The sequence below is a fragment of the Penicillium cosmopolitanum genome (assembly GCF_028827165.1).
Source record: "Penicillium cosmopolitanum strain IBT 29677 chromosome Unknown utg000009l:1.0-9042332.0:1.0-9050551.0, whole genome shotgun sequence".
NCBI lineage: Eukaryota > Fungi > Ascomycota > Eurotiomycetes > Eurotiales > Aspergillaceae > Penicillium > Penicillium cosmopolitanum.
In genome coordinates, this window is record NW_026622679.1 from 926,226 (window position 1) to 951,637 (window position 25,412).

General features: G+C 47.1%; 13 protein-coding genes across 13 annotated transcripts; 8 read left to right on the forward strand and 5 right to left on the reverse strand.

Moving 5' to 3' along the window:
• Nucleotides 1–254: 254 nt before the first annotated feature.
• On the reverse strand, nucleotides 255–1,248 carry N7509_008416 (aminotransferase class IV; the record flags this gene model as incomplete). The annotated part of the gene is made up of 2 exons (XM_056633053.1): nucleotides 255–924; nucleotides 992–1,248. 2 exons carry the CDS (start codon nucleotides 1,246–1,248, stop codon nucleotides 255–257), a joined length of 927 nt encoding a protein of 308 aa, XP_056483673.1.
• Nucleotides 1,249–1,711: 463 nt separating this feature from the next.
• Nucleotides 1,712–2,565, forward strand: N7509_008417 (uncharacterized protein; the record flags this gene model as incomplete). The annotated part of the gene is made up of 4 exons (XM_056633054.1): nucleotides 1,712–1,740; nucleotides 1,806–1,943; nucleotides 2,006–2,108; nucleotides 2,536–2,565. 4 exons carry the CDS (start codon nucleotides 1,712–1,714, stop codon nucleotides 2,563–2,565), a joined length of 300 nt encoding a protein of 99 aa, XP_056483674.1.
• Nucleotides 2,566–3,035: 470 nt separating this feature from the next.
• Nucleotides 3,036–4,192, forward strand: N7509_008418 (alpha/beta hydrolase; the record flags this gene model as incomplete). Its single annotated transcript, XM_056633055.1, has 4 exons — nucleotides 3,036–3,251; nucleotides 3,308–3,560; nucleotides 3,629–3,756; nucleotides 3,785–4,192. The coding sequence occupies 4 exons, from the start codon at nucleotides 3,036–3,038 to the stop codon at nucleotides 4,190–4,192; spliced, it is 1,005 nt and encodes a 334-aa protein (XP_056483675.1).
• Nucleotides 4,193–5,190: 998 nt separating this feature from the next.
• Nucleotides 5,191–7,150, forward strand: N7509_008419 (uncharacterized protein; the record flags this gene model as incomplete). The annotated part of the gene is made up of 6 exons (XM_056633056.1): nucleotides 5,191–5,351; nucleotides 5,409–5,568; nucleotides 5,621–5,843; nucleotides 5,894–6,182; nucleotides 6,240–6,965; nucleotides 7,024–7,150. The coding sequence occupies 6 exons, from the start codon at nucleotides 5,191–5,193 to the stop codon at nucleotides 7,148–7,150; spliced, it is 1,686 nt and encodes a 561-aa protein (XP_056483676.1).
• A 253-nt stretch (nucleotides 7,151–7,403) lies between these two features.
• On the reverse strand, nucleotides 7,404–9,660 carry N7509_008420 (uncharacterized protein; the record flags this gene model as incomplete). The annotated part of the gene is made up of 6 exons (XM_056633057.1): nucleotides 7,404–8,145; nucleotides 8,198–8,325; nucleotides 8,383–8,657; nucleotides 8,725–9,081; nucleotides 9,153–9,520; nucleotides 9,584–9,660. The coding sequence occupies 6 exons, from the start codon at nucleotides 9,658–9,660 to the stop codon at nucleotides 7,404–7,406; spliced, it is 1,947 nt and encodes a 648-aa protein (XP_056483677.1).
• A 760-nt stretch (nucleotides 9,661–10,420) lies between these two features.
• On the reverse strand, nucleotides 10,421–11,121 carry N7509_008421 (sugar O-acetyltransferase; the record flags this gene model as incomplete). Its single annotated transcript, XM_056633058.1, has 2 exons — nucleotides 10,421–10,781; nucleotides 10,844–11,121. 2 exons carry the CDS (start codon nucleotides 11,119–11,121, stop codon nucleotides 10,421–10,423), a joined length of 639 nt encoding a protein of 212 aa, XP_056483678.1.
• Nucleotides 11,122–12,016: 895 nt separating this feature from the next.
• On the reverse strand, nucleotides 12,017–13,906 carry N7509_008422 (flavin monoamine oxidase family protein; the record flags this gene model as incomplete). The annotated part of the gene is made up of 5 exons (XM_056633059.1): nucleotides 12,017–12,391; nucleotides 12,444–13,306; nucleotides 13,364–13,510; nucleotides 13,572–13,640; nucleotides 13,711–13,906. The coding sequence occupies 5 exons, from the start codon at nucleotides 13,904–13,906 to the stop codon at nucleotides 12,017–12,019; spliced, it is 1,650 nt and encodes a 549-aa protein (XP_056483679.1).
• A 426-nt stretch (nucleotides 13,907–14,332) lies between these two features.
• On the forward strand, nucleotides 14,333–14,761 carry N7509_008423 (uncharacterized protein; the record flags this gene model as incomplete). Its single annotated transcript, XM_056633060.1, has 1 exon — nucleotides 14,333–14,761. One exon carries the CDS (start codon nucleotides 14,333–14,335, stop codon nucleotides 14,759–14,761), a length of 429 nt encoding a protein of 142 aa, XP_056483680.1.
• A 538-nt stretch (nucleotides 14,762–15,299) lies between these two features.
• Nucleotides 15,300–15,814, reverse strand: N7509_008424 (acetyl-coenzyme A synthetase; the record flags this gene model as incomplete). Its single annotated transcript, XM_056633061.1, has 2 exons — nucleotides 15,300–15,359; nucleotides 15,416–15,814. The coding sequence occupies 2 exons, from the start codon at nucleotides 15,812–15,814 to the stop codon at nucleotides 15,300–15,302; spliced, it is 459 nt and encodes a 152-aa protein (XP_056483681.1).
• Nucleotides 15,815–16,471: 657 nt separating this feature from the next.
• Nucleotides 16,472–17,846, forward strand: N7509_008425 (serine hydrolase domain-containing protein; the record flags this gene model as incomplete). The annotated part of the gene is made up of 4 exons (XM_056633062.1): nucleotides 16,472–16,877; nucleotides 16,945–17,370; nucleotides 17,430–17,507; nucleotides 17,563–17,846. 4 exons carry the CDS (start codon nucleotides 16,472–16,474, stop codon nucleotides 17,844–17,846), a joined length of 1,194 nt encoding a protein of 397 aa, XP_056483682.1.
• Nucleotides 17,847–20,177: 2,331 nt separating this feature from the next.
• On the forward strand, nucleotides 20,178–21,151 carry N7509_008426 (SDR family NAD(P)-dependent oxidoreductase; the record flags this gene model as incomplete). The annotated part of the gene is made up of 5 exons (XM_056633063.1): nucleotides 20,178–20,239; nucleotides 20,321–20,557; nucleotides 20,611–20,687; nucleotides 20,711–20,908; nucleotides 20,967–21,151. 5 exons carry the CDS (start codon nucleotides 20,178–20,180, stop codon nucleotides 21,149–21,151), a joined length of 759 nt encoding a protein of 252 aa, XP_056483683.1.
• Nucleotides 21,152–22,786: 1,635 nt separating this feature from the next.
• On the forward strand, nucleotides 22,787–23,065 carry N7509_008427 (uncharacterized protein; the record flags this gene model as incomplete). The annotated part of the gene is made up of 1 exon (XM_056633064.1): nucleotides 22,787–23,065. The coding sequence occupies one exon, from the start codon at nucleotides 22,787–22,789 to the stop codon at nucleotides 23,063–23,065; it is 279 nt and encodes a 92-aa protein (XP_056483684.1).
• Nucleotides 23,066–23,829: 764 nt separating this feature from the next.
• Nucleotides 23,830–24,927, forward strand: N7509_008428 (TauD/TfdA dioxygenase family protein; the record flags this gene model as incomplete). The annotated part of the gene is made up of 2 exons (XM_056633065.1): nucleotides 23,830–24,233; nucleotides 24,321–24,927. 2 exons carry the CDS (start codon nucleotides 23,830–23,832, stop codon nucleotides 24,925–24,927), a joined length of 1,011 nt encoding a protein of 336 aa, XP_056483685.1.
• Between the last annotated feature and the right edge of the window lie 485 nt (nucleotides 24,928–25,412).

Genomic DNA, 25,412 nt, shown 5'->3' on the forward strand with positions numbered 1-25,412 from the left:
CGCCTTGCAAACAGCACAATAGAGTATTCGGGTACCGCCTATAGCGAATGTCGCATTTTGAGCTCGACATGAAGCTTTAATATCCTTCAGAGGATAGAAAATAGATTAGCTGATGCAGATTTAACAATTTGCTATGCAGCTAGGTATTGCATCCCTTAGGCAGAAATTTTGTCGCAAGGTAAAGTTGATGTTCGGCCTAATAGATCCATCCCGAGTTCAAGTTTGGGAGAATGTGAAGAAAAGAAAAGTTAACTTCAAGAGGCATGAGAAGTATTTTGTCGTCCATCTTTATAATCGACCCCGAAACTGAAGACGTTATCATAGTGAATATCCCAATATCCATCCCAGATGCTTTTGGTAATAGGTCCAACGGAGCCACCATTGACAGCTTTCCCATCAAGACTGGTAATAGGCATAATGCCGCCCGCGGTGGTGCACATGAAAATCTCATCGGCATCGTAGACCATTTGCACGGGCACAGTCTCAACGTTTATTTCAAGATCTTTGGTTCGTGCAACATCAATGACACTCCTGCGAGTAACTCCTTCAAGTACACCACGCTGAGGGGTGTACAAAATGCCATCTTTCACAAGTACAATGTTAAATCCAGAACCCTCAGTGAGGTTGGTATCCCCATCTGTCAAAAATGGGTATGTTGCGCCACGATCGCTAGCTTCTTGAAGGCCGCGAGTTAGGTCACCCCATTGGAGGTTCTTAACTGTAGGGTCCATTGAGCCTGGTGGAATGCGTCGAACATTGCGCGTGATGATTGCTGTCCCCCCGATAGGCTGGACCTCAGGTTCCATAACCCAGACATAAGGTTGTACAAACATATAAATCCGGTTGACAATATCCTTGGGGTCTGTACCCCGAACACCCTTTAATCCGCGAGTGACAATAATCTCAACAAAAGCGTCACGGATACTGCTCTTAGCGACCATGTCGATAAGGGTTTTTTTTGACTTCAGCACGAGGAAGTGGAAGCTTCAACCTCATTTTGGTGCAGCTGGCTTCAAGTCGTTCGAGGTGGTTATCAAGCCGGAAGAATCGACCATCCCAGACAGATGGCACGTCGTAGGTGAGGTCACTATGCATGAAACCTTGATCCAGAAGGGGGATCCGCGCTTCGTGGAGAGGGACTAGCTCTCCATCAACCCACGCGATGCCCTTCGCAAATGGATTTGTGCTAGTAGCGAGGATGGCCTGACGTGCATCATAGCCAGCAAAAACTTCATGCATGGTTGCCATGGTTGATAGGGACTTGGAGGAGTGGAATAAAGGATACAAGTAGATGTGTTCTGAAACTTGAACCTCGAACGTAGGTTGTTGCAGGGGCATTTAAATAATCCAAATATGTACTATGTTGATGATATCTGTCCGCCCAGAGAGGGAACCGCGACCATGTCCAATCACAAACGATCATGTAGCATCTCGCCTTCCTAAAAAGTTAAATTTTCTACCTTCTATGTCCAATAGAGGCATGAGATAGGGCCAGTCCCAGATTGCCACGGGAAAATAGCGACTATCACGACAATCGAACTATGTGATCGATTTTGAAAAAGAAAATCCTGACGTGGGCTTCTTGTGATACCCTCAACTGCCGATATATCAGCATCGCAGTTCCCTTATAATGCCCCAAGTTGGGTTTTGATTATACCCGGCTTTACCATACCAAGCAAAAAAGGCTCAAAACTTTCAGGATTTTGATAGAATGCTCGAAAAGAATGTTGTTGTTGTTGGGTAAGAATCTCAAATAAGTCCCCCATCAAACCGCCGATATTGTTGACTAATCGGCGGCGAAATAGAGCCGGTGTTGCGGGCTTAATGACAGCTTTGCTATTATCTAAGAAGCAAGGATACAAGATTGTTGTTGCTGCCAAGCACATGCCGGGTGACTATGACATCGAATATGCCTCACCATGGGCTGGTGCAAATTACGTGCCGTATGTAGTTAAAGCGACTCGGAAGAGGTAGCTGGTCACACATCTGCTAATTTGCGGCGCAGTGTCTCAATCAATGGAACCAAGGCGGCAAAATGGGACGCCGAATCTTGGGAACCACTTGCAGATTTTGCGAAAAATCATCCGAGGCAGGTGTGCACTTTCAGGGTACGTGATGAATCTAGTACTCACTTGCTCCCTCGCCTCCCTCACTCCCACCACTTTTTTTTCTCGCGTGTTTTTTGTCACCTTCTTTCTCGTAGGTTTGGAAAAACTCTTCTTACAATGCAGAGTTATCAGTTTAGCGAGCCTTGGGCAGAATTCTACTTTTCTTAGGAACAAATTAACCAATAAATAACAAGCACTTTTTTGTTTAACCTGCAGTAAATGAGTTCATCTGCCGGCCGGATACGGCAGGGGCACAGCAGAAGGTGGGGCAACTCGGTTTCCCCAAAGAGTAACTCTGGAAGTTCCGTCGGCGAAACTATTGAATGGAAAAGCAGGTTGATAGTGGGTCCTGCACAAAACTACTGTCGAATTTCCCCTTGTGTCAAATATGTGTCGCCTGCTAGAATGCACTATGTTTTTGTTTTAGGACCGAGAAATCACGAGCACGGAAAATTGATTGACTGGCACAATGTGAACCCAGTAGAAGTATATTCAGACTTAGCGGTCGTTTCCGAGATTCGGCCTTAGATGAATCGAGGGGCTCGACCTAACCATAACTAAGTAATCATCAAGTTGGCCCATGCGTGATTGAGCACATGTAGTTTAAGTTGGTTGATAGAAACTTGAAATAGAAGTAATAACTGGTAATTTCAACTCGTTTCCCACCTTAAATTGGAATAAGCTTCGTGGCCTACTAGTATTAGACGTAAACACAAGCGTGGTCAGGATATATAATACTTCTGTAATCCCTCTAAGGCTTCCAAGGTTGTTGATCCAATTTTACTGGCAGTCCCTATTCTGATCACATACTAATCGGTACTACTAGTACAGTACTATATTATCAGTAGGTGCAGCTGCAGCGGCATTTCAAATTCAGGGGGTTTTCACGGGATCAGGATATCCGAAGGATAACCAGAGCCATCGAATATGTCACCACCACATGCCTTCTTTGATCTCGTCAAAGCCCTTTCATCGCTAGATGTTGACAAATTCCACGGGTTCGAGATTATATCAGCACGATATAAAATATTACCCGTTGGTGTCGGTGGTATTTCAACCGATGTTTTGATCCCAAAGACTCGGTTGAAAACCAGAAGGCTTTCGAAGTGCCCTCTTATGATACGAATTCATGGTGGATTCCTCGTGAGATGTGCCTTTCGCTCAGAGTATCCACAATAGACAAGCTAATTACTTTACAGGTCACTGGCTCAAGCCGTTATGCGCCTTGGTTTTCCAGCTGGATCCTGGATTATGCCGAAAGAAGTGATGCGATTATCGTATCCCCCAATTATCGCTTGTTACCTGAAGCTACCGGGGATGATATCCTACAAGATATTAATGATTTCTGGAATTGGCTTCATGAAGGTGGACTCTCGGAATGCTTGAAAATGGCAGGCTACGTTGATCTCACCGTGGAACTTTCGCAGCTCTTACTTTTAGGAGAGAGTGCAGGTAATTAGTCTCCCTGACCCTTGACAGGCTGAAAATATAGAGCTCAACTAAAAGGCAATTTACAACAGGTGGGTATCTGGCTGTCCAACTAGCCCTGACCTACCCGACTCAGGTCAAAGCCGTTATCGGAGCCTATCCAATGCTTGATTTGAAGTCGCCATTCTACACGGAAGCGTTTTCAAAGCCAATCGTTGGGGTCCCAAACTTTCCAAATCAGTTAATAGATGATCATATGGGCGCTTTGGCAAGAGGAGAGGGGCCTGAGATGCCCACAGCAGCAGACCCCCCCTGGTCGACTTGACTTAGCTTTCGCAATTGTCCAGAACGGGAGATTTCTTCAGTTTTGTGGAATTGAAAACCCAAATTTATTTCCGATGGACAGGGTACGGATAATGTGTTCATCTTTGCTTGCACAATTGCCACCAATGTTCATCTTCCATGGCGAGCAAGACTCGGCAGTCCCCGTCGAAGGGTCCCGAAAGTTTATCGCTTTGGTTCGCGATAAGGTAAAGGACCCCAAGATTTATCTTCATGTCCAAGAAGGAGACCATGGATTTGATGTGGACGCTACTCTGGATACACCGTGGCTGCGTGATGGTTTGGTCATGATTTCTAAAGCCTGGTCGGGTTAGAGTCAGACTGCCCACAAAGAACTGACTTCACCCAGTTGGTCCATCTGCTCCTAATTCCAGCGTTATTCAGAATAAACCCTGAAACTTCATATGATCTATGCTGTCTGAAAAGCACTTGAGGTTTCAAAAATATAATTCGTACCTAGGTAGTTTGTATGAAAAATAAATCTATATTATCAATATCTGAGTAGTATCAATCTGGAAATACCTAGGTACCCCGCATTTGAGATGGATTAGGGCCAGTCCGATGGACTATTTGAACCTTGGAAATATCCATGGACATAACCGGCCCTGGGGCCACGGTATTGACCAGACCGACCTTCACTGGCAATTTGTAATTTAAACCACCTCGAATGGAGCCAATTTATATATACTCAGCATTCGTGATTATGATTAAAGGATTGTTAAAGATTTCTGGAGGATGAGAGGGCTTCAAACTTTCAATATAAATTCTGGCATCTAAGCTTGAAGAAGGAATCGAGATAACCCGTATGTTTACCCTGTTCTAAACCACAAACAATGCTCTCGGTGAAGAGAAATAAGAGAACTCCTCAAAATGTGCCAAAGGAAACCAGTGAAATAGAATTTCTCCCGACTAGGAAGCTGGGATGTGTGGTTCAAACAAGCAGGTGAGAATGGGCCAAAGAGCCAGCTAGGGACCAGTAGGAAGCAAAGCTGCTCCTATCTTGCATTAACTCCGCATTCTGGGGTAAAATATTCGGGTGGGTCCCATTGAGAGTTTCCTCTGATCTAGTCTTATCAGTGGTAAGCAAGGGGACGGAACTGCCCAAGGAATAGTCCTATCGTACCCGGTTTCGCTTGGAAGTGAAACGAAAGATTGGACGAACCAAGGAGTGACCAGTAGACGGGTAGCCAGAGAATGTTGTCATAAGGCAGCCTAGAACTTCCCTGGCATACTAAAGAAGACGCTACTTTCCACACATACCCCATCTTATCTTCTCCTTATTACCACCCCCGAGCTACCTTCAACATACATTATGACAGCAGATAAGAGGACTCTCGATGCTGAGGCTGAGTCAGAGGGCAAAGGCCTCGGGGATATTTTAGACTTAGATGACGCTGTTTTACGAGCACAAGGTCATGAAATCAAGCTCGAGAGATCATTCTCCTGGATGGGCGCACTTGGACTTGCATTCAGGTTCGTTTTCATTTCGTGAAGCGCCATGTCTCTGCTAATTACCCCTTTCTTACCCAGCATCGTCAACTCTTGGTTGACATATGCGTCATGCTTTGGTGTGGCATACAGTTATGGTAGTGGGCCAGTCGCTGTCTTCAGTCCAGTTGTCTCGGCACTCGTACAATGGATTATGTTGATGGGCGTAGCGGAACTTTCATCGGCCTTTCCTTCCTCAGGGGTACGCGTATTACTGAGACCTGAGACAACTTTTAACTAACATAAATCACAAGGGTCAGTACCATTTCACATACATCGTCGCGCCCGATCGCTGCAAGGCATTTCTCGCTTATATGGTTGGGGCGATTAATGTTATCGCCTGGTGGGTTAATACCGCGTCGGGGACGATATACACGGCGATCTCTGCTTTTGGAGTCTGTCAATTTTTGACTGGAGGATTTCAAGGCACCCAGTGGCAAGTGTATCTCTGTTATCTCCTCTTGATACTTCTCACATGTGTGTTCCAGTCCTTCAAGAAAGTCGATTCATCGCTAATCTGACCTCAGTGGTGCCCATTTTTATCATCCCACAACAACGTATTGAAAACATGACCAAGACCGCCATGTTTCTTTCAATGGTGGGATTCGTGCTGGTTGTAATAGTCTGTCTTGTGATGGGACGCGGAACCTACCAACCTAGTAGGATTATGGAATATAGATGTACGAGCGGATGGAACCCAGGAGTTGGATTCCTTCTCGGAATCGGCAACGGAGAGTATGCATTTGCTGCAGCCGGCGCTTGCGTACATATCGCCGAGGAGATTCCCAATCCAAGCCGCAAGGTTCCTCTTGTTATGTGAGTTCTTTCTGGCTAGTGCCATATACTTGTTTGACTCATTGAAATTACGGACAGCAATTTGACAATCGCTCTCGGAGCTATTACACTTGTTCCATGGATCATTGCAATGACTTCAGTGATTCATGATATTGAGGCTGTACAGAACAGCTTCCTGCCAAGCCTCGAGCTTTTTCACCAAGCGACTGGAAGTAAGGCTGCTGCTGCTGCGCTGCAGATATACTTGACAATCCTGTATTACAGTAAGTTCTTCCTCGACGCTTACCTGTTCTCGCTCTCCCCATATATTAATACTCCTCAAGCCTGTGTACCAAGTCAGTGGATTACGAGTAGCCGGATGACCTGGGCGTTTTCTCGAGATGTGAGTTTCTCCACCATACCTACCGATGATCACTCGATCATGTATTCTGACTCAATGGCTTTCATAAAGAATGGCCTCCCATTCTCCAACTATTGGGCAGAAGTTGACTCAGAACGCAACATTCCTATACGCGCGACTCTACTATCGGCAGGCTTTTGCACCATCTATGGTCTTTTATACATTGCGAGCACACAGGCCTTCAATTCAATTATTAATACTGCTGTATTGATGTTGAATATTACATACACCGTCCCCCAGGCTATATTAATTGTCAGAGGGAGGGCCATGCTTCCAGCTCGCCATTTTAATCTGCGCAACTACGGGTATCTGGTGCATGTGTTCTCCGTTCTTTGGCTCATACTTAGCGCTGTTTTATTTTTCTTGCCAACCAGCAACCCCCCGACTCTGGCTAATATGAACTAGTACGTATCCATTCATTAACTAGAGAAAGTTAGGCCTTTTACTAATAGGTTGAATCAGCAACTCCGTTGTTATTGTGGGTATATATAGCATTGTCCTTCTGTGTTGGATCGAGCGACGGCAAAAGTTCTGTGGTCCTGCGATCGACTGGGATATTTTGAACGCAGCTGAAGCTACCTCGGAATAGTCCAACCATGTATCTGAGTTTATAATTCTTGGGATAACCTTGGAATACGGCCACCGATATCGGTATATGTCTATTTATGCACTACTTTGTTTCCACACGGCAGAGTATACCTCGGTATTGAGCGAGTATCTCTTGAAGATGGAACTATAGGACCCTGCAGTCTCGCGGAGTCATCCGTATCTTTTGCTCCTAAGGTTCACTGAGTGAAAATACGCCCTGAATGCCGATGTGTTATAATATGTGTAACTTAAGTTTAGCCGAGTAGTAGCTGAGTGGTGGACTTGGCTCTTCCGTCTGAAGTTGTGCCGGTCGCTTTGTTGTTTATGACCCTCCCCCACCATTCTCCGGTGGACCATATCTCATCAAGTAACGTTGGGACAGAGTTGAACATGCTGTACCTACTCTTTTCCGCCCAGTATGCACAATATCTTTTCACAAATACACGCATATCTTCATCCAAAGTCTCACTCCCAGCGAGAAACACGGGAAGTAAAAGTTGCTTTTGTGTTTGTGATGAGCGTCGACAGCAGCGAATATGGTCTAATGTCCTGCGTACTAGAGTCATATGCATTTGGGTACTTTGACCTGCTTCGCGTTTAAAGACACATTCGACGTATAGTAGAAGAGCGCATCGCCACGCTTCAGCGCAATGAAAGCGATCATGCTGCTCGTGAACCTCTTGCTCTGAATACTCTTTGCTTGAAGAGTCTACTTTGTTCACCAAAGGATCTAGGTCGTTTTGCCAGTTTGTCAATTTTTCTTCCACCTTAATCACTGGGCTGAGGTTGAATGTAAGCCACTCCATTGAGGAGGCAATTGCACATTGTCTGGCCAGTTCAGTAAGGTCGTATAGTAAAATGAAGATATCTCGTGGGCAGCCGGTGAGATCGAAGAATGACCATTCATCCCGACCCTCCCAGGTGATTAAGTAGTCTAAATATGCCCGACTTATGATGGGGGACCGTCGCGAGAGGAGCGCAATGGTAGCATCCCACCTAATAACGGCAATCAGAATCGCTCACTTTGAGAGGAACCCGTACTTCCTACCATAAGAGCATTCCGACTTGGGATCGCTGTCGTGGAGAGATCAAGGAGCTAGGACCTCCACAAGCCTGGAGAATTGACTGGGCGCGCTCCAGATGGCCAATCCACTGTCCGGTGGCAGATAGAGTACACTATAAACAGTTAGAATAATTAATTTAATACACACTACTAATTAAACCAAAACATACGTCCAACGTGAAAAGAATCAAAATGGGTTCCAGCAGGTGGAGGCAATTCTGCGATGAGAGATTTCGTAATTCCAAAGCTAATAGCTGACCAGCTTTTCGGCGATGTTGATCTACCTCCTCGGACCACTCAGCCGTCATGAGATTCAAGTGTCGGTAGCATAATGCCAGAATGGCATGAAAGAGAAGTCGTGACCCTTGCCATGTTTGGGGCTTACACCGGAAAGGATTAATCGGCGTGTCGGAGGTCAGTGGTAGAACACAGAATTTAGAATCATCTAGTAACTAGTCAGGTAAAGACCCAAGGCCTATAAGCACAACTAATCGACGTCTGTAAGCACATACACATCTCAAAAAGCCAATCATAATCCTTCGAGGCCAATCCAAATACTGTGGGTCCAATAGGGGCATTGGTTAATTCCCCCGAGGGCACGGTGGTCCTATTTTCCCTTTGCATATACTCTGATGAGACAGAGTCAAGCTCCTGAATAGCTAGCTCGGGGTGAGGTTCTTCGATTGGTATAGATTCCCACGCTCTGTTTGCAGTCGATAGCGGTGATCGCGGATTGAAGAGGCCAGTTGAGGGGTCCGTGAACAGATGTTCGGGAATCCTAATGTCGGACAGGGGTAAAGCGCCGAATATTGACTGCGGATCAGTATTGAAAAACTCTAGCCCACTCAGAAGGGCCAAATCACTGAGCTCTTGAGCTTGCGTCAGAAAGGGGGTGTTTTGAGGGGTATCTTGATTGGAACTTGATGATATTGGCACCTACCTAGAGCGCCAATCTCATCCGTCTCTCCACCGCCGGAGATAATCCCACCATTCTCGCCTTCCGAAATGGGCAGAAGACTTTCGTCAGGGATTACTGAGTCGGATGGGGCCACGTTATTCGATTGGGCGGAAGGCCCTCGCCGACGCTTCTTTTGTCTCGCAGAATTGTTCATGAATCGAAATTGCAAAGGGGCAGCGGCATGGAAAGAAGGGACGCTAGGTGCTCTCGCTTTGGGCGATTGTAAGCCCTCCTCTTGGAAACCAGAGGTCTCGCCAGTAATTTGATATTCTGACGGGGACTGATGAAAGGATAACATGCGTCGTGAATCCCACGACAATTGTGTCGCAAATCCCCCACAGTTGCGGCCTCTGGACAGACATGTTGAGCATTTAGGACGTCGACGATCACATTGATCTCCAGCAACGGCACACGTATGGCAGTCGGCCTGTGCAAACGCGAGGGAGTTAGTTCGTTTGCCCTTGGCGGGGTATGTTCTCATTTCCTCCATATTGTGCAGTCTAGGCTAGGAAGCCGACTGTGTTGAAGGTGGATGGCACGACGTGGATGCAGGTGCACTTCCACTTGCTATATCGGGCCTTGCGTGACCCCATAGATAGAGATGATATGGTGCGGTAGATAAATAACTATGGGGAACCCCACCTTAGGCTTCTCCTCTCGTAAGTTAGTTTGAAGTGGGGCAGTCTATACCCGTTTGGATTTTTAACAACCGCGCTCCGCCATCTGACCAGGTGGCGGAGCGCGGATGTGAGCAAGCGATTCCGTGGGTTATCAGACACGGAGCTCCGCAAATTGCCTAAATAATGGCTAGTGTTCATATCGAGAGACAATTGAAGGACTGCCCTCTTTACTGGTTGTTGAAGGTGTGGGTCACCTGGGTCGATGGTATGTCTTGATGAGTTTGCTCCATACTAGTAACAGAGTAATACAAGGGCTACGCGCTCGAAAATGCTAATGGCTGCGCGCAAGAGGGAGGTGATGGGAGTTATCATCGGGTAAGAGAGGTGAGGAGCCTTGAGGAGAGGAGGGGAGAGCGAAGCTCCGTTGACACCGTGACGGCAACTTGAAGATGCCTGGGACTAGTTATAGCGGATCTTGTGCGTCCTACAGGCGGTTTCTACTTGGAACTTTCGGAACTTGAAACATATCCATGGATATACTATTGACGGGACTCAGAACCTTTCGTTCGCCTTCTTTCATCGCCCCTAGTATTTAGGTATCTAGGTAGGTACTAGTATAGTATGTATACTTCAATGCTCCCGTGATAGATGGCGATACGGGTTATTGGGATCCTGTTCTTCTTCCTCCACCGATTGGATCGTCTTCTTGACGCGGCAGGGCGCGCCCATTGCAACCGAATATGGGGGAATGTTTTTGGTTACAATGGATCCTGCACCAACTGTACTACCTTTACCAATACGCACACCAGGGAGTACGATCACATTGGCGCCAATCCAGCAATCGTCTTCGATGAAAATTGGATGACCAAATTCAACGAACTTTTGACGGGAGAGTATGCTGGTGTCATGTCCCGCGGACAGAAGGCCCACGCCAGTTCCGATCTGGACGCGATCGCCGATCACTACCAGACTCGTGTCCAAAACAGTCAGGCTATTCATCATGATTAGAGGCCCGATCAATCATAGAGCCCACGGAGATGGGTGGTGACATACTTCCAGTTAATGAAACAATTGCTACCAATAATAATGTTGCATCCATAATCTGGCATGAAAGGGGGTTCCACGAAAGTCCCATCTCCCACCTTGCCGCAGAGTTTGCGAAGCAATTGAAGTCTTGTTTCAAACACCTTGTCATACGGGATGGACCTCGTATCCAAGTCATTGTAATCTCGAGTCAACCCGCGGCATTCGTGACGGGACTCGAGCAACCTGGGGGTATTAGGATTGTACCTGGGTGGTGTCAGGATCAGCAAGGTGTCACTGGAGTTCATACTGCGGGTTGTCTGAGCCGGTCAACTAACATCATCCCTGATATCATACGCTCATAGTCCTCGCATTGGGGGGATTCCTCTCAAATCACGGGACAATTCGAGGATCTCCGGTCGCTTGGCGGTGGCTGCCATTTTTGGCTTTCAAAGCTCCAAAAAAGAGATACAAAAGGGGGTAGAAAACGGAGAATCTCAGCTTCGTAGAAATCAGCAATCGATGTGCAGAATTGAATTTCAAATTACTATAAGTACCTTTGCAGACATTATTGAGCGGGGAGCCCAATATCAATTCATGATTTGATGGTACCACAGTGGCGGGTCTTTGTCTGAGTTACCTGATTAGGGCAACATGGCCACCCATTCGCCGAAGTTTCTCCCCTAGCTCGCCACTCCTCACCAGGATACTGTAGACACTTCTATCTCTCTTTCTTCTTCTGGAGAGGAAGTGGGTCTATCAGTTAATGTTTCCACATAAACTTGCCCCTTACAGATAATTGCATCGCTCCCTTTCGTCTCTACGGGGTACTACGAATTGAACCGAGCGATGAGCCCAAAGGGTGGGGTGGGCCAGCTGAGATACCCACTCCCGCCGCGTATTGCCATACTACCGCTATGCCCGAGGTGGGAGAATTGATTGTATCTTCGGAGCGAGAAGAGGGAGCTACGCGTCGTATTATTTACGCAAGCAATACTATTTTACACAAGCATTTGTGGCGAATATACGATCAGGCATATGGAGCCGATCAGGACGGCGTTTTGTAAGCTCGATGCTACCTATGACACCTACGAGAAGTACATGAAGGATAGTAGATCAGTACAAGTAATGAAAACCGTCTTGGGAAAGTGGAGGAGGGCTTTTTATTGAAATTAACCGGTGAGGACCGATCAAAGGAAGTTGCTACTTCTTAGGGATGTTGGCTAAGGCAGAGTCATCCCAGAGAAGCTCACTAAGTAAACGTCTCCGCACATCGCTGAATGGACAATGGGAAAGCAAATTCAAAGGATGACGATGGTGTCTTATGTCTAGATTCGGGGGGTTGAAAGGAGACTGTGCCATCTGTCTCGCCTCTGCAATGATGCCCTGCGCTGCAAGGAATCCTTGCTCAAGCGCGCCGTCAATCGCTGCCCGCCAGCCGTTGGCCCAATCCGCTGACGCGAAGTGGACATTGCCATGACGGCTCTGTAGCTCATCTTGATATTTCGACATGTATTCAGGCGTCCACCAAGCCGGGCCACCACGAGACCAAGGGTCAGTAACCCAGTTATGGAACACCTAAGTGTCGTTAGCCAGATTGCTTTGAGCCTCTTTACGCAGCAAATCTTACCATCTTTTTCACCGTCATTGGGTGCATCTTCTGGAAAGCGCTGATTGTTTTCTCTGGATGGCGCTCCGGTACGTATGTGGATCTCTCGTCTTTGCCAAATCCTACAATATGAGCATTCCCATTTTCAGTGACACCGTCTCCGTAACCAAACATGAGCAAATTCGGGAACTTCATTCCATTCCATGAAGCGAGTCCAGGACCTTCCACTTCGGCATGAATTTTGGTCATGAAATTAACATGCCCAATTTCAAGGGCTTCTTGACGTTTGTTGGAAAGTGGAGGGTCGAACTTGATGGTACGCAAGACATTCAGAGGAATGGTGCTGACAGCTTGTCGGGCCTTGTAGATAGCCCCAGAGGCTGTAACTACCTCCAAGAGCTGAGTTTGCCTATTTGAGCGTTGAATGATCTCGCAAATTGGTGTTTCGAATGCATACTGTAGTCCGTGTTCGACCGAATCCTGGAAAATTCGATGTGCGAGCTCAGATTGGCCTTCGCGGAGTTTGAACGTAGTCCAGATGGTGCCAAAATTATCAGAACTGTAGGACATAAGTGCATGCGATCGGACCATATCCCAAACACTGGAATTTTCCATCGTGCCTCCCGAAATGTGAAGTAAGAGGGCCATCAGGACTCCCGCCTCCTCAGGCGTGAGTAGGTGTTTTATCGCGTCGTATCGTTCCCGACAAGATATTCTGTCGTACTGTTCCACTTCCTTTCTATCGGTGAGGATATTATCCAACTGGGAGTGGGGAAGCGGACAAATCCTGCGACAGTTCTCGCCGTCGACGTTAATGAATATATCCCAGCCTCTTGCCGCGATTTTTCCGGCTTCTTCATGTGCGAGCTTTCGCGGAGTTGCACCTTATGTAAGATGTAAGCAGGACATTACAAACCATGAGGAGTAAGAATAAGCCGCACCGGGAACATCTATGGTATAGTAATCATTTTCATACCCCCGGTGGTGCGTGAGTGTCAAATCTCGGTCCATGCCGTAACGAGTCATTTCTTTAAAGAGAAAAGCCATATGGTGGGTGACCCACGTACCCCCCATCTCATATAGAATACCTTCGTTCAATAAGCTTTACATTGCTGTGGTTGGCAAGATACTTGATTGACAAAAACTCACCATCTTCTTCAGTAGTGTATGTGCGTCCACCCACTCGGTCGCGGGCTTCGAGTAAAAGGACAGTCAGCCCTATTTATTGTCAGACATGAGTCTTTTACGCAAAAATCTTGTCTCCGGAGGCCAAGCTGCGTTTGCCTACCTCGATCAGTCATCTCGCGAGCTGCCATCAGACCAGCATAGCCCGCCCCAATAACAATTGCGTCATAAATGTGACCGGCAGGCACAGTATTCTTCTCACGCGGCTCTACGACTCCCCTGCAATGAAGCCCGCCCCGTCGAACACCCGTGGCGCGAGTCCAGGAGTACCCATCTGTAGTCTTCTTTTGATATGGCATTGATTCAAATCTGGCGTGAAACTTCCTTGTATATGAAGAACTCTCTAGGACACTAGTTTCGTGGCAGATTCCCTTTTTTATACCTTCAACCAATTCTAATACATAGGGCACGGCTCTAGATGGACCCGGCGGAAGCCAGACTTAGTGGAGTTGCCCCAAACGGCAGGTGAGATAACCTTGGAATTACGTCAGTCCAGGCAAAGTATCGCATGATAATGAATGAATGAAATTCTGCCGGGCTTAGAGATACTGCGCCTTTGAGTTTCGGTTTACTATATTAATACCGTATGGCTCTACAGAACCTGCATTTCCAGATGCTGCCATCAATTGCCTATCGCATTTCACAATTACACACAACAAAGTACGGTGTGAGTTTATCTTTGCCTATGGTCGCACAATCCATAAAGTTCTCACTCTTTGAAGACAATGTCATCTGTCATCTACAAGAACCTGCCAGGCCCAGTGGGCGATTGCCTAAAGCCTTCTCTTGCGACTACTGCCACGCTCCCGGTGTCTCCGACGACATCTTTTGTCTATACCACTGGCCATATCGGGCTGGACTTGGAGACTGGGAATATAATAAATAGCCCAGTGGAGAATGAGTTCGAGGCCATATTCGACTGTCTCGATGCGGCTTTGCGACATGCTGGAGCAACTTTGGGATTGCGACACGCTTTCAACTTGGTGGCCTATCTAGTCGATTCCACCGACGAGGAGACAATGATGCGAGTGTTCCGACAGAAGTTTCCCGGTCACACACCCACATGGACAACTGTTGTAGTCAAGGAAATTGTTGTGCCAAAGATGAGAGCAGAAATATCCGCTTCGGGGGTGATATTCCATAACGGCGACTAGTACTAGCTCCTCACTTCAGTTGCGGCAATGAATGTATTTAGGATGAGGCGGGGAAAATGGTGGCTCAAGTATAAGTCCTGGCCATTAATACTGTACTACATAATATAGCACAGCCTTCTCGTCGGATCTCTAATATTGATGCTTTGCTTTCGAAAATTTCGACGTTGATAGTATTTCTCTAGAATCGGGCAAAGCAGTATTCATGGCGGTTAGTCGGATAATTTCTGAACTACTAATACCAGGAAAGGGAGGTGGAGATTGAGGGATCCTGAATAGACATACTAGCACTGCCGAAATTCAGATAAATGAACAGCCTCCAATAGCCTCAGGCATAGCTATACTACTTGAGCGCAAAGCCAGGTTATGTCAAGTTCCCCAAATGCGATGGTAGTAGTACTTTGTTTTTAGAACTGGCATATCCGCATTGGTTCGTAACCATACTATTGTCAAAATACGATAGGGATCTGATTACTTTCGCTATTCAAAATCCGTGGTCTATCTAGTTCCTTTGCACTCTGTTGGTTAGATTGCGTTGAAATCAGGCTCGCGCTTCTGCGATGACTTTTAGAATCTCTCCTAATACGCTAACATCGGCGAGCTATTTCTGAATGAGCTTTTTGGCTACATATTTTGGAGACTCCAAGGAAGACTTACCGTAGAGACGTCGCCAAACTCCGTTTCTCCAGCGAGAGCCTTTCGTAAGATACGTCTCACAATCTTTCCGCTCCGTGTTTTCGGAAGGTCCTTAACGATCAAAATTCTTTTAGGGGCAGCGAAGGGGCCGATTGTAGTGCGAAGCTTCATGACAAGCGCGTTTTCAATGTCCTGGGGGGTGGGGGGTTCGGCAGTTCTCAGCGAACCAATATGGGTGGTATGGAAATCCTGAATGAATGTTAAGACATCGCGTGGCCGTCTCGCCCAGAAGGCCGAGGGGTTTTTAATTGATTCTTTGTATAGCGCATGATAATCGACCATACCTTGGAGATGGTGAACTGTCGGGTGTCGGGCATGCCATGTGGTCGGAACGGCGAAAACATCTGCGGGTCGCGTCATGTCGACTGTCCTCTTTCAGATTAGTACCAAGATTCCAGACTTGATTATATCCTGCAACGCAATGGAAACTGTTGGAAATATGGGAAATAGCACTAGAGAGAACTCACTAAGCTGAAAAGGAATGCAACGAAACTACAAAGAGATCGGGACGGATGTGAAAGGAAATGCCAACCTTGGAATCTTGTGGATGCCCGCAAAGTTTCGAAACAAATACTCCGACTCTACATATTAGTATTGGTGTTCATGTTCATGCCCTCTAACCTGACTCGGTTTCGTGTCCAGGAAGATTTGATCCCCGTTTTGACCGAGCACCCCAATCCATCCCATGATCCCTCTTACCTCTCCGAGCACCGCTTTCATTTGTGGCTGAGTGGGCCCCCGGTTGGACTCGTCTCAGGTTCGTGGAATCGAGTTTCCAGCATGTCAAGTTTTCCCTCCCTCGATCCGGGGTAGAGACTCGCCTTCCTAAGGGGGAAACCTAACTCACGGTGCTCCGCTCCACATGCCCTCTTGCAATTGACTCCACCAATAGGCGTGATGAACCTTGGTATGTGAAAAAGATCGCGAACAATAGAAATCTGCTGGTTGGAAGCATTCAAGGCGACGATTCAATTTACATCTGTGACTTCGATTGCAAAGGCAGCGATCCTTTTTACAATGGTTCAAGTTCTATCTGCTGCGGCCGCTGCGGCCGCAAGTCGTGTGATGGACACCTACACCGAAGGACCATCACCACAGATTCCAGGGATGGTGTATTGTGCGGTCAATAAAGACGGAGACGTCGTTTTCAGTCACGCTTCAGGCAAAAAGGGTTTGAACGACGGCGTTGCTATGACCACAGATACAATTTTTTGGATGGCTTCATACACCAAGCTAATCACAAGCATCGCCTGCATGCAGCTGGTTGAGCAAGGAATACTGAAATTAGATGATAGTTCCCAGCTCGAGTCCTTCGCCCCAGAGCTCAAGGCTGTGAAGGTTCTCCGACACGACGGGCATGGCGGATTTCTCTTGGAGGAGAAGGACAGGAGAATTACCCTTCGAATGCTCTTGAATCATACCGGTAAGAGCTACACATCTGCCAAGCTTCTCCCCTTCTGATCACTCAGTTATCTGATTACGGTCTTCAGCTGGCTTTGGCTATGCCTTTGAAGATCTCAAGCTACGCGATTGGTCACGGCCGATCGGCATTGACGACTTCTCCGGAAATCGCGCCGATGTTCTCTACGGACCGCTCGTAAACCAACCGGGTACGAAATTCCAATATGGGGTCAGCATGGATTGGGTCGGGATCATTGTGGAGCGTGCGACAGATAGTTCCCTTGAGAAATATTTTCAGAAGTGCATTCTTGGACCGCTGGATATCCACAGTATCACTTTCTTCCCAAGTGAGGAAATGAAGGAGTCGCTAGCCCACATGCACTCTCGAGCACCGGATGGAAATTTGACTACTAGAGATCACCTTTACAGATATCCACTGCTACCGCGTAGCCCGGGTGAGGATCCCTTCTGTATGGGCGGTGGCGGTTGCTTTGGGAAGCCTACTGAGTATTGTCGTATGTGACAATTCCCTAGAAAATCTACTATCGGCCATCCATGTTTACATATTTCCCAGGAATCATTGCAACCTTGCTGAACAACGGAGTGAGCCCGGATACTGAAGCCAAAATTCTTGAGCCGGAAACTGTCGAAGGTATTCCATGAAATAGTGTCCCTTCAATGGATGAAGCATACTCACGGTTTCACAGAGATGTTCACCGATCAGATTCCAGCGATACCTCGATACTGCAATGAGGGCACTCCGTCAGGAAAGCCCGACCTAGCAAAGCCTTGCCCTATAGTTCCATGCGCCGATGATTTGACTGAAGGATGGGGCCTTTCCTTTTCTCTCAGCCACTCGAAGAGTGCCACTGGAAGAGCGGCGGGCTCAGGGTCCTGGGAGGGGGTGGCAAACTTGTTTTGGTTTGCGGATAAGGATAATGGTGTAGGGGGAGTCATTGCCTCGCAGATCCTTCCCTATGGAGGTATGTAATAATGCCCTTCGTTTGTCCATGGATCAATCTCACACAAAGAATGCTAGATCTCAATGTACTCGAATGCTCTGAAAGGGTAGAGTCGATAATCTATGATTCAATATAAAGTGGTCAGTCATCATAATATGGTAAATCATTTTAAAGTTCCGCAGAGCAAAAGAATGACTGAAATGAAAAATCACATTGTACGTAAGTTGAGCACAATCGTGTCCGTTATCCCACTTTTGTATAAATATACTGCAAGTCCAAATCTGCCATTGGAGAGGGCAGCTGTAGCGTTGTATATGAAGGATGACCTCGAGTGTGAAGACACACAACAACGTCCTTGAGAATTCCCCGCTAAATCCCATTAAATCTTCACTTATCTTCGGTCCTTGGAAAGTAACTAATTATGCTTTTCCTTCTTGTACATGTCACGTACCACGCAAATATGGGCAATTAAACCTAGAATACCTGTGATGCCTTCCGGAATCCCCACTCCACGACGCAGACTCCAGTGTGTACATAGATATGACCAGATAATAGCTCTAAGAAGTGAACTTCCGCCGCTCACTCACCCTGGATTTGGCATCCTTCGATCCAATCGTCTTCAGCCCATCCTCGTCAATGGAATTGGATGGGCGTATCTTTCTCGTCCTTGTTGATCCATGCCTCGTGCACTAGCTTCACGAGATTGGTCAAAAAGGAACAAAGAAGACATCGAGAGCTCCATAGCCGAAGTCTATTCACCTGGTTGAGGTTTCCAATTGATGGTTTGGGTATCAGTCCTTTAGCAACAAGATAGAATATGTTTTGCAACCCTTGATGCATAATGAGGGTACCAATTTGCAAAAAAGACAGCTGGGAGAGAAATTTGTCTTGAGAAGTTTTCGAATTAATCTTCAATACTAACGCTGATTTGATTAACCGAACGAGTCCAACCAAGCGGACGGTATATCTGGCGTCCGATATTAAGGAAGAGAGAACAGCCATTGAGAATATCTTCGAGCGCTCAACTTGGTCGGTGGACCTCTGTTGATAAAAAGAATAGAATTTTACGAGGCTCGGGACATGATGAAAAGCGTGTGCAAGGTATTAAATGATCGATAAAACCGCGTCCTAGCCAGCTAATGTATCAATGAGTCTGCATCTTGAGATGTATAATCAGTATGTAACTATACCATGCGTTCCGTTCAGAGGAGAATTGGAGATCGAAAGATAGTGCGACTTACGAATCGAAATTGAGGCATTCCGATTTGACTATGCTTAAGAACGAGCGGATGGCGGGTTTCGTATAAATAGAGGCAACCGCTTCTCTGATCTTGGAATTGGCTGTGGTAGGGTTACCATTTGGCTGCTGACCATTATTTGAAGATGCAGTGTGGACATGTTCGATCCCTTCCATCATGTCTCTTAAAATGAAGACAAATATGGAACTTTTGCTGTTCTCTGAATCTAAAATTCGAGGACAAACTGGGAGCGATAAAACTGGTGTTGCTACTAGGAGGATTGGAAATAAACGAATAAAGTGGAAGGGCCAAGCTGCTCCTTCGGAGATATAATCGACTTGATCAACTTTTCAAGCCTGAAAACTCTCGATCCTCGCATGAGAACCGGCAGTATTGAATCTAGTGCGGAAAACTGAGGACTTGCTGCTTGATAGTGCTCGTCGGCTTTGGACTTTTTTGTTTCCCCTCAATAATTCACACATCTACATACACAAAGAGTAAGCGCCCATGAAAATCTTCGTCTTTGAGGTTGGTACCACATCCGAAACAAATCCGATTAGTCCTATTTTGGAGCTAGTGTGACAGTCGAAATCTAGCGCGACCTCGGTACTTTCTCGGAGATATTCCTGAAGTGTGGGGTGCCACTGTCTTTAGGCTTGAAGTGGGGTGGGTGGTCTATACCTTTCCGGATTTTTAATAGCCGCGCTCCTCCACCCACCCAGGCAGCTGCCAGGATTACCGAAACTGGAAGCTGAGATTGGCGGCACCAGTTACAGGCCAGAATTGGGCTGCGAATGAGGTATCACTTGCCTATCTGGGGTTTATTCTCGGAAAACACTTCTCCATCGCGCATCGTCATTCGGAGGTTGATTGCATTAGGTAGGCTGGTGTCCATGGATCTAAGCTTAGTACTAATGAATCAGTGGCGCTGAGGGGAAGCCATATCTAGCGGTTCATGGACCGGAGACTCTACGTTCAGGGTACACTGCTCTGTGATGGATACTACTATATAAATACACTATTGCATCTCACGCGATTTGAAATTCCAAGTGAAAGAAAGGCAACAGATTCTCTCCCATTCACAAATCTTCTCCTCCCCTTACAATCGAATACTACATCATCATGTCTGATTTCTCGGGTATCTCCCTCAAGGGAAAAACTGCAATCGTGACAGGCTCATCCCGGTAAGTGGCTAGTAAAGAAAGGGAACGCAGGGAGAAAGGACAACTCCTCGGACCATGAAACAGATGTTAATAGGCTAATAGAGGAATTGGCGCCGGCATTGCTCTTCAACTTGCCAAACGAGGCGCAAACATTGTTGTCAACTACGTTTCCGATGGCAGCAAGGACCGAGCACAGGGGATTGTGGACCAGATCACCAAAATCGGAACTAAGGCTATTCTTTGCAAAGCTAGTGTTATGAATCTTGAGGAAATTTCTAGGTTGATTGACGCTGCCTTGAAGATTAGCGAGACTGGGAAGATCGAAATTATTGTTCATAAGTGAGACTTGTCTCTATCGAGGACACTGGTGACTGAACTAACGATCGACTTAGCGCTGCCCTTGGACTAGAAGCGAACCTGGTCGACACTTCAGTTGAACTCTACACCACGCATTTTGACTGCAATGTCCGTGGCCCAGTTTTCCTTACTAAGGAGGCTCTACCTCACCTACCCGGGGCGGCCGCATTGTCTTTATTTCCTCTGCCGCTGCACGCCTCGGCGTTGCTGGACATACTGTATACGGACCCACAAAGGCAGCCAACGAGGCTTTGGTTCGCGTCTGGGCCAAAGAGCTGGGCCACTCTCACGGTATCACGGTGAATAGTGTCAACCCGGGCCCTGTCGCAACTGGTAAGATTATTCATTCAACTTGTCACTTGCAGGATACTCACAAGACTCTTTACTTTAGACCAATGGTTTCAAAGCGACCCTCAGTTTATCAAAGACATGGAGCCGATGATCAATGAAACTCCGGCTGCCCCTCGTGTTGGTGAGGTTGATGATATTGCTCCTCTCGTTGCTTTCCTTTGCAGTGACGATGCGAGATGGACGACTGGCTCATGCCTCTGCGCCAATGGTGGCCTGTATAACTAAAGCTACCCCGGCTATGTGTCTTGGAATGTTATAAAGTGTGTTGTTTTGCGACACCAACAAGTCGAAGTTATTAAAGCAGACATAAAACATCATGGTATCAGCCAGGTTGGTGCATGTGGACTTTTTATTTGCAAAAGCCCTGGAGGCCACCCACTGGCATTGACAAGAATTGGCAGTAAATAGACAAATTGACCTTCATTTCCTTGAGTTTGATTGATGCATACTAGAGATAGACATCGGCTGGTGGTACTAAAAGAAAAAAATATCTTAATTCTCCAGCGCTGTTTTTGAGTTAATCGACCTCAATTTCAGAGGCGAACATGTCCGAATCAATCTCTTCCAATCACTCTATTTTCTGACCTTTGGTCCTGGTGAAAGCAGTTTAGTAATATATACATCGTGTAGGCGTTATTGATGGTTACCTTTCTAGCTACAAATAACACAAACTTTCCAGCGTTCCCAAACTTATTTTGAACTACTACTCGGCTTCTAATCAGATTCTCGTAGTATTCCAAATGGCCTTGCCAATGGATTGTGGAGCAATCACAATTTCCCGCGGATACCAATTATCGAAATCTTTGAAGGATCCATTTTTAATGTCGAAATTGAATCGAAACAAAAACGTGTGGATCTTCTGGTAGGGGTGTCAATGGGAAGATGAAAAGAGAGATAAAATCCATAATGAGTCACCATTTCAGTTGGTACACAATTGGGTGTCACTGGGAAGTTGTCTGGGAAGGTGCTTGTGGACATGTACCATATTCACTTATTCGCTATCCACTTTTCACTATTCACCAATTTCTTTCCCCTCTTCTTCCTCTTTTTCCTATCCACTCTTCCATGTTGTCTTGATCTTCACACAAGAATAGAAGCCCTTGATCCGGCACCACTTCCACGGTTTGAAAGGATTTCAATTAAACGAGGAAATTCGATTGAGTGGCCTGCACGGTTAACGCCAATGTGAGTTCCCACCATGCCCAGTTTTAAGTCAAAGTATCCTAACCTCGGACAGCATGAAGCACAGTCGCTGAGTCTGATCTCGATCTGTTTTCTCCCTTTAGCCCAACCGACAAATCTCAACTTTGCCCGTGGAACAGAATAAAGAACACAGACAGCAAGATTCTTCTCCAGTTGACCACAAGCTCCTCGAGGTATAAATCAACAAAAATTCGTCGATCGCATCCAGAATCGAGTTCACAATCGGCTTGTCTTCATTTATTTCAGTGCCACCCATCAAAAGGAGTATCAAGATATCAGCCTTCCATAGGTCCATTGACCTCCATCTACCTTCATCATGGGCCATTCAAACAGTGCGAATGGCTCGGAAAGTCGGGTAAGTCATTACAACTGAAAAACTTTCATCTTTGGACGGTCATTTAACTTTTTTAGGTCTTGTGCCGCACTTCATATTTCCTCAACAAGGACTACCCCAAAATTATCAATCCCGACACCCCACTCACCGAGATTACGAATATTTGGGCGTGCCTACTGAACTATTTCCGCAAGCCTAGCGATGTTGGTGTGGAGACGTTCAGCATTGGGTACGGGAGAAACTCAACCCGTGGGGTTGACGTGGACTCACTGCATCTCTCTCTCGGCTACATAAAGCGAAATATGTTCGGACGCCACACCATCATGCAGGTCGAGGTTGGAAAGGATCCAGTTGACTCTCTCGCTAAGCTTGAGAAGGAGATGAGATTCAGCCTCACGGAGCTCCCTGTCCCATTCGTAACGTGCCCTCTCTACGGGATGATGGCAATCGGGCCATATGTTCGCTTCTACAAGCTCGATGATCCGAACGGAACCATGGAGGAACTTCACCCAAGTCCTGACGGATCAGCGTGGCATATTCGACATGATGATAAGGCGATCGATTCGACCTTAAATTGGCTTTTCAACCATTTCGTTTACTGAGCTCACGATTTCTATCATCTTCAGAAGATGCCGACACGACTCGAGATTTGAAAATTCACCCATCGGACAATTTTGTCATGCAATATTGTGGGTTCCCAGGGGTTGTCGAGAAGCTAATTTTGATGGGTTAATGGGCAATTTACAATGTCACGACAAGGGGGAAGATAACGGGCGACACCATCGTCGATAGCAAGAGACTGGCTGCTGATCTCAGCTGCATTCATGAGCAATCTTGTCAATTTACTGCACAGGGTGTCTTCATGGGACACATTTTATGGTACATACTTGATCGTTTATGTGGGAAGAACGCTGGGCTTCGCTAGGAACTTCCACAATACACCCTGACCTGTCTATGGGGTTTCTGCTAATTCGTAAGAACTACAAACTCGGTACTTTGTAGACATGATACCATATTCTAGACCCGTCCTCCTGGCAGTTGTTACTTATTCAATGAGCACTTGTTTGTAAGGCAAGACGCGTCCTGAATTTTGACCTCTCCGGAGTTATTGCAACATCGAATTAATTTTCAATTTCATGCATAAAATCAAGTACTATGCTATGTATCAGGTGTTGCCTCTGTATCTCCCCCTCCATCCCATCTGCATATGAATCGTTATCTGGACAGAAGTCCGAGTCACCCCCGCATCTACGCTCTTCATGCCGAGGCTTGATACAACCTCATGCCTGTAGATAAATTCAACTGCTCACTCGACAATCTCGAGACATTTTCAGTGGCAAGATGCCAAAGTACACGACTCGCCATCATGTCCAGTGTCTCACAAAGGACTGACTTCCATTACATCGCCATCAAAGAACTCCACCCTACGTTCGGCGCGGAGATCAGCGGCGTAGACTTCTCCAAGCCGGTGACAAAAGAAGTCTTTGCAGAGATCCTAGCCGCAATAAACAAAGTGGGTCTGACGTACCTGTACTCCCTGGATATGTATGCTAATAACCAACCCGACCAGTACGGGGTCTGCGTATTCCGCAACACCGGCCTCGACGATGCCGGCCACATCGCCTTCGCCGCCCAGTTCGGTGAGTTGGACGACGTGACACCGTACATCGCAGGCGGCCGCGCCCATCGTCTCTCCGACGTGCGGCTATTTGACGTAGGTAACATCGACCTGGACGGTGGCGTGTTTGCCCTGGACAATGTGCGACGCGAGTGGAATAAGGTAAGCGGACATCCTGGGAGGCCAGGCCAGGTTTATCCCTATTCAAACATCAACCCTGACTGATTGACACCTGCAAGGGCAACGGTCTCTTCCACGTGGATTCGAGCTTCAACCCCCGCCGCGCCGGGTACTCACTCCTGCGCGCCGCCGAACTACCACCAGCAGGTCTCAGGAGGCGAGACGGAATTCGCAGACTCACGATCCGCCTTCGACGACCTGGAACCGCATTTGCAGGATCATCTGCGTGACCAGAATTTCATCGCCGCACACTCGCTCTGGCATTCCCGGAAGCTAGCCAGCCCGTCTACCTTTGCCGATGTGAATCCGGACGAGTACCCGATGGGTCGACACCGACTGGTACAGAGGAACGAGGGGTCTGGTCGTGAGACGTTGTACCTTGCCGCGCACATTCACCATATTGAGGGGTTAGAGACTGATGTGTCGAGGGCGTTGGTGGAGCGGTTATTGTCTCATGCGACGCAGGCGAGATACGTGCTGCGGGTTGGATGGGAGAATGTCGGGGATGTTGTGCTGTGGGATAATACGAGTGTCATGCATCGGGCTGTTGGAGGGGAATTTGAGGGCCGGTTTCGCCGAGACATGCGCCGGGCGACTGTTCATGATGGGAGCTTGGCTGCTTGGGGGTTGAATGAGCGAAGCGAGATCCGGCAGGGGTTGCCATAGGATATCATCGCATAGCCATGGGTATAGCAGTGATCCATAGTGCCAGTGGGTGAATATCTGAGTCAAAAGATAAGCGAATGCTACCATGGAGAGGGTGGTTTCATACTAGTTTCCTCGATTCTCGAAATTTCGTATGATGCCGCCAAGAATAGATGAGACATGGAGGGACGATCAGTGGGTTTGAACTGGGTTCACTGGGTTATGACTGGGTTATAACTGGGTGTGGTTGGTTTTTGTTCGTGTTGAATGAACCACGGACCCGCTGGCTCCAATTAATTCTCGGCGAGTTTCTCTTGCAGATAGTCAACAGTGTTCCGTTGGGTGTATTCCGTCCGGAGTACAGTACCGAGTAGTTATAGACGGAGTAGGAGAGGAGTGGGAGAGGAGGAGGTGAGGTCTCAAACTTGTCCAATGAGAACTTCCACTCCGCCACCAGCCACCCGAGCTCTTGATCTCTTGATCTCAGTCATCGTCATCCCAATGTT